The 12,812-nt window shown below is 39.0% G+C and overlaps 1 protein-coding gene across 2 annotated transcripts in view; it reads left to right on the plus strand.

The window, feature by feature from the left end:
* fus (FUS RNA binding protein) overlaps positions 1–11,469 on the plus strand; it is a 28,660-nt gene extending 17,191 nt beyond the window's left edge. For both annotated transcript variants that reach the window (XM_086154122.1, XM_086154123.1), the window contains exons 8-15: positions 1,896–1,937; positions 4,217–4,326; positions 4,844–4,973; positions 5,213–5,311; positions 5,718–5,841; positions 7,658–7,770; positions 8,741–8,876; positions 9,796–11,469. In XM_086154122.1, coding sequence (XP_086010248.1) covers positions 1,896–1,937; positions 4,217–4,326; positions 4,844–4,973; positions 5,213–5,311; positions 5,718–5,841; positions 7,658–7,770; positions 8,741–8,876; positions 9,796–9,835 — 794 coding nt within the window. In that variant the 3' untranslated portion in view covers positions 9,836–11,469. The remainder of the gene's footprint in view (positions 1–1,895; positions 1,938–4,216; positions 4,327–4,843; positions 4,974–5,212; positions 5,312–5,717; positions 5,842–7,657; positions 7,771–8,740; positions 8,877–9,795) is intronic.
* Positions 11,470–12,812: the final 1,343 nt, after the last annotated feature.

The following is a 12,812-nucleotide window of genomic DNA, read 5'->3' on the forward strand; positions in this document are numbered from 1 at the left end:
TGTAGACATGACGCTCCATGGGTCGTCGAAAAATGGCAAGAAAAGGGTGTCTAATGCGTCAGTATGTGACACGAAGGTAACTATCCATTTGTCATTCTGTTGACGCATCTGACTGGGAATGTGGATCACGTCACTGTCAGATGTCACATTCCTCTGAATAAGCGTTTAACTACATCTTCACATCACATCTACAAATCACATACACGCACTCTGATGGTGTTAGTGCTACCATGTAGGCACAAACCAGGCATTTGGGAGCAACTTTGGTTTCAGTGTCCTGCCCAAAGACACTTCAGAATGCATGCAGGAGGAGCCGGGAATCTAACCGCAAACCTTCTGATCGGAGGGATGCTCCCTCTACCAACTGAGCCACAGATGCCCCAAAATAGTGTGACTGCCAAGATCACTTCCTCTGTAATCAATGGTACAGTATCAGGTCGACGTCAATGGTCTTCTTCAGGCAGAATTGTCTGTAAGTGTGCGAAAAGTAGCACCAATGGTAGAAATAACGAGCGCTGTATTAGAGGGAGCAATAATTTCATGAATCAATAACCTTAAAAGCAGATGTATATTCCTGACAGTAACCGGACTGCATTTGCAATGCAGCTGCTAAGTGTGTTTCTCTACATCAAATGAGGGTTGCATGCAGCAAATGGAGCCAGTGTAGAAGGGTATAAAACAAAAGTGTCCTATTTACATTTTACTCACTCTATTTATGGAGTTATACAATTAAAAAAAGGTTACCAAATGAAGTGTTTCTTCACTCTGGCCAGACACGTTCCTGAGCACAGACCTGGTCGATTTGCATTAAAACACTTACCCAAGTGAACTAGAGGATGAACATTCCCGGATTCTTATAGGAAGTTGAAATTAAAGTTGATTTGTAGGTCAAATGGAACCTGTACATGTCATGGCAAATGTGTGTCTGTCATGGAATGTAATGAGTCCTCTGACAAAAAAAAAAAATGTTTCCTGTTCACATTACTGAGTCAGATTCCTAGACTTGACTACATTTTTTCAACTTTGGTTTTGTCAAATGTCGGGGCGGGGGTGCGGGGAATTCTGGTTTTACGGTCAATTCCTGAACGGATCACGGAATGGGCTGAGTGTACTTCCTGACAACCTCACATCAGGTGAGGCAGGTTTTGAAACTCTTGGTAAATCAAGCTGCTGTTTGCTCAGCTTTCAGTCTTCCTTCATAGAGTTGACCAGAATGAACACATCACAGAATTTCTATCTCAATGGTCGTGGGCCCTGAACAGTACGCGCACTTACTGATTGTTGTAATGGCCTTTCATAATTTAAATGATGTTTTTTTTTTAACATTGTGAGAACATCCAAGATAGTCTCAAATTGTGTTGAAGTAAATTTAACAGCGCAGCAACTGAAAAACATGTTTCACTGCTTCAGCTCCTGGATCTAAAAAGGAGTGTTTTTGTTGAATCTGGATTTGTTTCAGAATGACTGATAAAAATGAAGTTAAGTTCCCGCACACATGCAAAATCTAACCAGTGTGGTTTGGTGTGACATGTCAATCAAACTTAAAACTGATATTGGTGAAGTTGGTTGAAAAAAAAGTGTGCTGGTTTTGCTGATGCTCCAAATGAATTTGAAATGTTGCACACTTCCAAGTTTGAAGTGAGACAATATCAGTGGCTTCTTTACCCTATGGTACAAATGCTGTAAGGTGTCATTAAAGATGTAACAGTTGACAGACTCATTGGTAAAATGTATTTTATGCGCATCTGTATGTGTGTGTGGGTGTGTGGGTGTCAGTCATAGCTGTCATTGTAATCACTTTAGATTGTTGGTGATGTGAGAACTAGGGCTGATGAAATTACATATTTAACATGAATCTTTTTCTAATGCACAAATATGTTTTCTGTCCTCTTAAGGACCCAGAGACCCAGGACGTGGGCATGGTGGACCCAACTTCAGTAAGTTTTCTTTTTTTGTCCATTCAAAACAGTTAGTTTCTCGATACATTTAATGATATACCCACAAGTTCGTGCTTTATCGCCCATACAATAAAAAGAATACAACCAAAGAATGACCAAAGAACATTCTCCAAATCATTTATATATCGGGTTAACACTTTGAATTGGTGTAGCAACAAAATTTCTAAGTTAAATTCAGCAATCAAACTTTTTTTTTTTTATTGTTTTATCATACTTTAATTGCAATCCCAATTCCAAAATGTAATTAAAACAGAATGCAATGATTTCCAAATACACTAAACCCATATTTTATTTATTACAGAATTTTAACAACACATCAAATGTCGAAACTTAACATTTTGCCATTTCATAAAAACATTTGATTGAAGCAAAAAAAAAAAAAAAGTTGAAACAGGGGGAACAACTGTGTGGAAAAGTAATTTGCTGAAATCAAGAACTCAAGGGTCATTTGACAACTTAGGCAGCTTTAATTCAACCAAACAAGGCCAACCAAATAAGGCCAGTGATTGGAAAATGAGGGCAGATCCTGTATCAGCCCCCAGCTGGTGTTTCCTCTTCCAAAATTGCCATCACAACCCAGAGACCTGACCTGGTGCTCTGGTCCCCTTCTCTCAAGAAAATATTTAAATCAAAGTTACAGTACCCAGGGGATGGTAAAGTGGCGTTAGCTCATGAAAGAAAACAGCTACGTTATACTGAGCTTGTAGCCAAAACACAACACTGCAGCTGGGACACTGAAGTCCAACCTGTGGAAGTGGGGCATATAGGTTTAGTGGCAACCTCTACTACCAGAGAGCTGAGAGATGTTGGAGTCAGGGGCCAAGGACAGTGCACAACCCTGAAAGAACTGTCAGGAGGCGGCAGAGAGGAGAAGCCAGTGGCTCTGGTTGTGTAGAAGAGATCCCTTCTGGGCCCTTAAGTGTGGGGCCCATGGGTATGCGGTCATCATTGCTAGACGAGGGGAAGAGGACAATCCTGCAAGGATACCACTTTATAAGGCAACTCCTCTGACCAACTGGGCATGGGATGCAAGCTCAGGACGGATCGTCTGTCTCTGGCCGAATTGTTGAGGGTAGATAGTGTTAAGGCCGAAACACAAGGAAACTTCGGTACATTACTGAAGATGCTTTCCCAAACTCAGGCTTGTTTTTTTACTAGTGTATGTGCTGGCAATAAGGATTACACCATCTTGTTCTGTCTTAACTGAATCAAGTTAATTGGTAAAAGGTCAGTTATATCGCTGGGTATAAATGAAACATCTCTTTGGGGAATGGAAAAGGTCAAATGGTCAAAACTGGACGCCTGTGACCTCGGGCCCTTTGGGCGGCACTGCATTACAAACAGGCAAGTCTCTCTGCTAGAAATCACTGCATAGGCTCAGATCACCTCCACAAATCACTCTCTCTGCACACAATTTGCCTTTCAAATCAACAAATACAAGGGAAAGCTGTATCATACAAACAAGAAGCCATTTATGAACACAATACAGAAACACTGTCGTCCTCTGGGCCAAAGCTAGTCTAAAATGTTCTGTGGTTAGATGAATCAAAAATTATTTTTGGAAACTTGTGTTTTGCGTATTGGCCATCAGGTTTGTCCACATGGAAAGCGAACAGTTGAAGAGCCTCTGATGGTATGGGGTTGCATTAGTGCCTATGGTGTGATAAGCTTACACATCTCTGAGTGCAGTGAGTGCTGAGAAGTACAAATAGCTTTTAGGGCAACACATCACACAATTTAAACACAATCAAGACAATTTCTCTTTCAGGGGAGGCCATGCATATTTCAAGAAGACAATGCTAAACCATATAGTCTGTCAATCACAAAAGCATAAAATATGGAGTTTATGGGAGTTTTTAAATCATCACTTTTGTTTTTATTATTTTCATTTCTGTTTGATGAATCGTCCCGTTTTGGGGAAATGGAGCTGCAAAACAATTGCCATACCATTTGAAAGGCTTTCTGACAAATTTTTACATTCACACTCCGTAAAACAATGATATACTCAGACGGCTATATTGGCAGTCATTAAGGCTATTATGAGTTTTTTTCTTTCTCAGGGCAACTATAAAACTTGGTAAAATTATACATCCTATGTTCTTTTTAAAGCTGTTGATGACAATTATTTTTTCTTGCATGATCTTAATTCAGTTGTAGCTCTGTAAAGGTTGCCAAAGGTTTAATGTCAATTTTCCAGTCTAGGGCCATTCTGTCATCATGCCTTTTTTTCCACATCTTTTCTCCATCTTCTTCAACAGCGCCAGACCAGGATAACTCTGATAACAACACTATATTTGTGCAAGGCCTCGGAGATGACTACACTGTTGAATCAGTGGCTGACTTTTTTAAACAGATCGGGATCATCAAGGTAGCCTCTACTTATGCGAGTACACAGAACAATTACTTTCTTGTGTTGCATCTTATTTATAAATCCATTTATAAATCATAAGATAGCCATAACGACTGATGAGAGTGAGGGTAAAAGGTCTGTCAAAGAGCTGCATGTCTAAAAAGATCCCTGTGCTAACAGGAAGGGGTCATGTTCGTCATCTTAAATTTTAGCAAACTGATCCTTTTTCTTTTGAGGATATGTCTTAACTTTTTTTTTTTTGTTTGCGTTTTACCTCTTCTCCACATTTGGATTCAAGTATTGTCTATTTCCTCTGATAGGCAGTTTTTATCTTCAGTTGGACATCTTGACTTTAATATGACAATACTTATGTGTAAAATATTCAAAAGTAAACATTTACATTAAAGAAAAGGAGATAGTTGCAATCTACTGGTATGTTTGTTTGCGCGGTACTTGGCAGCCACCAGTATCATTTAACTTTGTGTCTTTGACCTTGCCTACCAGTCACTGAATCGCTCGTCTGATCTTCCCCAAGGTCAACAAAAAGACGGGCCTGCCGATGATCAACCTGTACACAGACAGAGACACAGGAAAGCTGAAGGGGGAAGCCACAGTTTCTTTTGATGACCCCCCCTCAGCCAAGGCTGCCATTGACTGGTTTGACGGTGACTTTTTTTTTTTTTTAATTTCCACCAATGTATATTCTGATTTAATCATCAGGCCTCCTGAAATTTCGTGTCTACTTAGAAAACATGATATTTTCACGAGATCTTGAATGAAGTGAACTCTAAAATATTTTGGTGTGATTATTTATTTTGATTCTAATTTCACGTTTTATTGATTTGTACTTGTAGTGTCACGTCAGTGCCCCAAGACAGAAAGTGCTTTTTTTTTTTTTTGACAGGGAAAGACTTCAACGGAAATCCTATAAAAGTGTCATTTGCTACCCGACGAGCTGACTTTGGAGGTCGTGGCGGCATGAGAGGAGGTCGAGGACGTGGAGGTTATCCCCCCCCATTTTTTGAATAACAGCTTAACAGCTTCACATTTTCACTGAGAGTACAAATGTTTTTTACATTCATTACTATGAAATAAACAAATGAAAATAGGACGTGTAATGTGGGTACACTCAATATTACATCATTTCAGTAAAGTGTAAAATTTCATGGCAAATAGGACACACCATTAAGACAACACATTGCAATTAAAATCCCGAAATTGTATGTTTATTTGGTCAGAATTTACATCACATTTGACTCAGAAAAAGTTACCTAGAAATAAAGAATGCGCTATAAACACCTCTTGAAAAGGCAGACATGTCCTTGAGGCTGCTTTCATTGACATACAGCAGCCAGTCTTAATGTGTTGTGAGGACAAAAGCTGAAAGTCGTCGTTGGTGCCGTATTCAGGTCCAATGGTTCGTGGAGGATTTGGCGGCGGTCGAGGCAGCAGCTTCCCGGGTGGCAATGGGGGTGGAGGAGGCGGAGGAGGTGGAGGACAGCAGCGAGCTGGTGACTGGAAATGTTCAAATCTGTGAGTCTACTTTTCATATTTAGAGCAACCCAAATAGGAACCTATTTTTGTGTAATAACCTCAATTCCAATGAAGTTGGGCTATTTTGTAAAATGTTAGGAGAAAAACGATGGATACAACGATTTGCAAATCCTTTTCAACCTACAGTCAATTTAATACCCTTCAAAGATAAGATATTTAATGCTGAAACTTTTTTTTTTACGTTACAAATATTCACTGATTTGGAATTTTATGCCTGCAACACATTCCAAAAAGGCTGAGACGGGCAACTAAAGATCAGGAAAGTTGAGGAATGGTCAAAAACACCTGCTGGGAACATTCCACATATGTGACCAGATTAATTGAATCAGGTAAGGTAACATTCAATGCATTATATACATTCAATCCCTCCGGCAGGATGTAATTAAATACCAACATCATTTTGTAAACAGACACCACATTGGCTCACATCCTGCAAACCGGTGTCAATTTTCACAGTCTTCCATACTTCATTCCCTAAAATTGCAAGTTTAAGTTTACAATGCATAGCAAAAGCCATATATTAAGAGCAGCCAGAAACGGTACTGGTTTCATCTCATCTGAGATGGTGGTGACAAGTCAACATTTCATATTGTGTTGGGAAATCATGGACCTCATGGCAAAAAAGGAAATGACGATCCAGATGTTTATAAGCGTTTAAGTTCAAAAGTCAGCATATGTCATGAAGTGCCCATGGGTTACTTGCGCATCTGTGAAGGCACAGTAAATGCTCAAAGGTACGACCAGGTTTTGGAGCAACAATATCCGGCCACATTCTGCACAAAAACAGTGCAGGTTCTAGCATGGCCTGCCTATAGTCCAGATCCGTCTCTCATTGAAAATGTGGGGCACTTTATGAAGGCCAGAATATGACAATGGGGACCCCGGACTGTTGAGCAGCTAAAGTCGTATGCCAAGCAAGAATTCCACCTGTTTACCTTCAACAATTAGTGTTTTCAGTTCTCGATATTCTTATTATGTCATTAAAAGGCAAAGTGACACAGTGGTAAAACTGCCCATTTTATAGCTTTTTTTTTTTTTTCAAATGTGTTGCAACCAAATGCCTGCATTATTTTGCACAAAAAGTTTGAACAGTAAACATCTTGTCTTTGCCGTGTATTTAATTGAATATAGGTTGAAAATGATTATCAAATCATTGTATTTAATTTTTAATCATATTTCCCATGATGCCCTAACGTAATTGGAGTTGGGGTTGGTACATTACATCCGAAGATTTCATTTAAATTTAATTGCTTGATATCAATAACCACTATTGTTGGTGACCCAGGAGGCCATGATCTGTTCCAATTGGTGGTCCCGTCAATATTCACATTTTTTAAATACATTGTAGTTGACATCGTTCTTTCTGTCTTGAATAATCCATAATTTTTTTGTTTTTTAACCAGCAATTAAATGGTTTACAGCAAAATTTCAGTCAGTATGTAATGATTTGTTCCATACCTATGTTTGTAAAAATAGACAGATACAGACCTGGTAATATAATAATTCAGGTGCAATAAACTCAGAATAATATCAACCTATTCCAATGATTTTTGGAGAAATGCTTACATATTGAATCAAAAAGTAAATTATAGTTTGAAGATGTGAGATCAAAAGGCAAAGAAATCTGACAAATGAATATATTGTCAAGGCTAAAAAATAAAATGCTTATCAGAGTTTTACATCGCTGATAAGACGGATTTAGCTTCCATTTCGTTGTTCCTTCTAAGCTTGGAAACGGATGTAGAGGTATAGAAAGATGACAAGTTTCATGGTTTATTGTTTTCCTTCCCTTTAGTAATTGTGGCAACCTTAACTTTTCGTGGAGAAATGAGTGTAACCAGTGCAAGGCTCCTAAACCCGAGGATGCTGATGGGATGCCTCCCATGGAAAGAGGTCCGACACATGGAGGTGATGTCACAGTCTATTTGATTTTCACGGAAAAAACAAAGTTTGTCGTTAAAACTGTTTTATTCTGCAAATTTTAAAAATGCTTTTTTTGTGAAGGATCTTATCACACCAAACAGGGACTTTTGAATGTGATTTTTCTGACTGTTCATTGGCAGCCTGAAGATTTCCAGCAAGTCACCCCGGAAATGTCGCTATGCTGCCTATCAGTGAAAACTCTGATATTGTGATTGAAAATGATCCATCTATCGACCCATTTTCTGTCACTTTTCCTGTACTTAGTGTCACGGGAATGCTGGAGCCTATCCCAGCTATCTTTGAGCGAGAGCCAGAGGACACCCTGGACCACAGGGCCACATATAGACACAGACAGCCATCCACTTTTCTTTAGACATCTGGGAAATTTTACAATTAATTCCAATTAACCTCTTACATGTTTTTTGGACTGTGAGGAGAAACTTGAGAAACCAAAAGAAACCCACACAGACATGGGGAGAACATGGCAACTCCACACAGAAGGTCCCCCTGTGGGAATTGTGCTGTGAGGCAAAAGCAAGAACCACGAAAAGCACGAACCCCAGAAATAGATCGATACTATTAATTTAGCAGCTATGTCTATAGGGGGGGAAAAAAACAGAGTTAAAATAATAGTTACTATGGGAGCTGTGTTTCATCTTTATTAAACAACAAGTTTATGCTCTTTCATAGGTTGAAACTCTGTTCATGAATAAATGGACATATTGAACATTCACTAACATTATATAGAAAATAATTAAAAAAAAAAAAAAGTTCCAGTCATACAGAGACATCGATCCTCATCAGAAGGCTGAATTATAAATTATAAATAGTTAAAAAAATATGATTTATATTTTATGAGACTTTTTAGATGAGTAACAAAGTAAAACACTCGTGTATTTTGTAGTCTGGTTCCCGTGCCCTTCTCTTTTATTCTGATATGTTACCTTTCTGGCAGGGGGATTTGGAGGTGAGCGCAGAGGAGGTTTTGAGCGCGGTGGCTTTCGAGGGGGCCGAGGCACCGACCGTGGTGGCTTCAGAGGGGGCCGGGGCAATGATCGAGGAGGATTCGGCCCTGTCAAGATGGATGGAAGGTCAGAGTCCGCTCAAACACACACCTACCCAGCACGTGAAGGCAATATGACACACTCAAGATGGCAGTTGTCAGTTGAGACCTGCAAGCTGTGAAGACAAGTAGTCCTACTTCCTTAACTGTAAAAATAGAATGGAATACATCTTTATCTTTCACTGACTGATTTCAGATATTTCCCAGCTCAACCTCTCCGTCGGTCTCAAGTTACATGTACAGTAAATTTCACTCAGGTGTGTAAGACTTTATCCAAGTAGCCTTATCGTAAGCTAATATCACTCTCAAGAAGCTATTGTTTCTTGGTTGTATGTTTTTTAGCATTGCTCATCAGGTCAAACTCCATTCTTTGGAGTGCGTCCAGTTCTTTTAAATGCAGAATCATGCTGGGAATGGGTGTGGCCTTCACAGGCTGAACATCCTGCTTAGGACTTGTGTCAATTAGCGATAAAGACACATCTAGTGGAAAGCGACCTTGACACACTTTTCTGTCAGTATATTCATTCTTTCCAGCTCTTCCTCTCTTTCTTCTTCTGCCATGTGCTTGTCTATTTCCTCCATCCCCCCCTTATTTGTTTTCCCTGTCCTTCACCCTTGCCCTTCTTGCTCTGCTTTGTCTCATTGTTTTTCTTCATCACTTTCTTCCCTTTCTTTTTTCCCGTTGCCTTTTTCAACTTTTTGTCATCCGCATATTTGAGCCGAGCTTGAGCCATTTGAGACCATTTTCGCTGTAAAACTCCGACATGAAGAAAGCAGAATATTCCATCGAGAGAAGCGTCTCAGACTTGATGACGTCAAGTTTAGATTCCCGTTGTTTCTTAAGTTGTTCAAGCCATTTACATCAGCATGCCATTACTTGAGCAAACACACACCTGCCGGTCTTGACCTTTTTGTGAAAGGTTATGAATGTGTGTCTTTATTTGCAGGGGCGACCGCAGACAGGAGAGGCGAGGCCGACCCTACTGATCACTCCCTCATGCACAATGTGTCACGCCTCAGTGCTAAGACCACGGTTGACCAGCCCTCCACTTTTTCTACACTTTTGATCCCAGAAGAATGTGACGTTCTTTGTGACCGTGATCACTCCCTCACTTCACAGTCCACTTTCAAAAAATTAATGGTGGGGCTGCATTATATATATAAAACTGAGCAGTGTCACAGTTATTATGTTTATATACATGCACATTCGTAGCAACAAAGGGTTCTCTGTCAGTTGACTCTCAGTAACTTGCTGGCCCCCTTTTGAGTTTTGCACACGAGGGAGCTTTATAACAAGAGACGTAATAGATCAGGTTTCACATCTTTATACACACAACGATTATCGTGTCCGTCATCTCTGATCTCACCTGAGAAATGGTATTAAGAAAGCTTTGTTGGATTTATTTAATTGATTGTGACTTCACAATTCAAACTGTTTTTTCAGTTTTGAGATTCCAGATTGAAGGAAGAACAATTCTCTTACATCCTGTGTAGCGCTTGTGGGTTTTTGTCCAGGCATCCAATAAATGTGATATTTTTCTTTCTCAATGCGTCGACAGAAAACCGTCATGTTGACAACTGGGGCTTTAATTCGTCGACGTGTTTATCAGTAAATCCGACAGGTTTACAGCAGGAAGGATGACACCATGATTTAAATCCCTTTGCCTTGTGACTTCTGTTCTTTTCAAAGGTTTTGCCTCACCAAGCAGAAATTCACAGAATAACATGAAGAAATAAAGAAGGCAAGCAGCTCAAATATGACTTGCGTGTCTAAAAGGTTGAGATAAAGATTACCGGCCTGAGAGACGACACAGCTGTGAAAAGACAGTTCATTTTGTTCAAAGTAAGTCATCTGACTGGAAAAAATCAAAACATTTCTAGCTGAATTGATATCATGTTCAATATTTGTAAACAATAGATATTAAATGAAGCATTACGTGTCTAGACAAACAGGTCTTTTGGTTTCCTGATTAACATGTGAATCGTCTTCATTGTGACAAACAGTTTAACATGAGCAGGGACATAATAGATTTGTAAAGCAGGGAAGCTTCCACAGCTCATGTACACAAAATGGAACTCCTTATACTTTTTCTTAAACAGTTTAATTTTTATTTTGTGGTCTTTCCAACATTCTAGAGGAAGGGAGAACCATCTTTGCATCAGTCAGGCGCTCTTTTCAGTTAAAATGCGTCTTCGAAAAACACTTGCTACTGAGGCTCAGGCCGGTAAAGATCTTAAATGTTTGCTTTGTATCCCCAACGTTGGCTAAACAGCCTCATCGCTCGGAAATAAGAAAGAAAAGTCTGAGGAGAATTCAAAATTGATTTACAGCCGTGATATTTAAAACCTTAACCATAATAAAGCCGAATAATTAAAAGTTCAAATGGAAACCTAGTCAGACCTGTCAGAATAGGTCCAAATTTATTTTATGTTTGGAAGAATCATTTGATATTATACTGTCCTGCTAATAATCTCGTACAATCCACTGATGTAGATGTGGCTCCGGCAGATGTTTTTGGGAAGAATAAAATCCCCCCTGTGTGTTTTCAAGTTACTTTTCCTTTTCAAAATGCAATGTTATTAAAATCAAATGGAAATTAAATTTTTTTTCTTCTCTCTAATGATTCTACTGTGATTGTCAATGGACGGCGGTTAGATTTTAAACTGTTGACAAACACATATTTCAACATGCCATCATTCCTTGAGCCGGACCTTAAAGGTGTGCGGTCTACTGCATTCTTTCTTTTCCTGCTGCAACCGCTAATTTCTAAGGTTGTCTGTTTTCAGCATATGTGTTCTGTATATCAACTGAACAAATTCAGGAAGTACATTCCAATATATCAAGTGATTTTTTTATTTTTTTTATTTTTTATTCACAAAGTTCTCAGCCTTTTTTTTAGAATGATGTTCTGAAAGGCATTTTAGTCATTTGATATTTTTTTCATTTAGTCTTTTTCTTATCATCATTACCTTGCATTTTCCCTTTACATTCATCTGTCTCTTTCAAAAATATTGAGAGTACATTTCCAAGAAAGTCCAACTAAACACACTTTTTCCCCTAAAGAGGAACATGTTCTGTCATTTTTATGATCGATTTAGAAGTCCGATCATCCAAACTGAACCGGGAGAATTTGTCGGAGTGATGATACAGGCAGCTAAATTCTGGACCAGTTGAAGTTCATGGAGGGATTCTTGAGGGAACCCGAAGAGGAGAGATTTAGAGTCGTCCTGGCAGGAAGTGACAAGGATGGCGGCATTTTTTGGAGGTGAGAGAGAGGCATCGACCACCGATGTTAGATAGATGGAAGTAGGCAGACTGGGTGATGTTATTGATGTGGGATTAAAAGGATAATCTACTGTCAAGGATGACACCCAGACTCTTAATCTGGGTGGAGGGTGAAACAGGAGTCATCAGTGGTGAGAGAAAATCTGTTTGCTAAATTTGCTAGATGATATGAAAGGTTAGGGTGAACCAGTTGTATTTGAGAGATGTATATTTATATGATATATGATCATTTTTCGCCCAAGGGGATGTAGCACTCTTCAAGTGTAAAGTCCTTTAAGGTAGAGGTTGTTGTCATTGATGAAACAATTTCTTTTACCCTTTAGTCTTTGAAAGCTTTTCAAATTCCACTGGTTTTGGAAGGTGCGTGAAGTCAAGGGAGCAAAAGATGAGACTAAAACCTTCTGTGGAAACATTGTTGTTATGTTGTCAATACCAAGACTACCTTTGACAATACAGTTGTGTCATGAAGATGTGAGTGCTGTCTGTTATGGCACATATTATGCATTATATAATAACCTCACCCACAGAAAATTAGTAATAGTTTTGACACTTTTTTGTATCACTACAGCTGCAGCTCCGATGGCTTTGACACATATAAATATAAACATATATATATATATATATATATATACACACACACATATCTGTATATACACTTACACTCACATTGTGTTTTTC

This window comes from Fistularia commersonii, chromosome 10 (assembly GCF_037954325.1).
Source record: "Fistularia commersonii isolate RoL2024-O1a breed Wild chromosome 10, RoL_Fcom_v1.0, whole genome shotgun sequence".
In the NCBI taxonomy this organism is placed as follows: domain Eukaryota; kingdom Metazoa; phylum Chordata; class Actinopteri; order Syngnathiformes; family Fistulariidae; genus Fistularia; species Fistularia commersonii.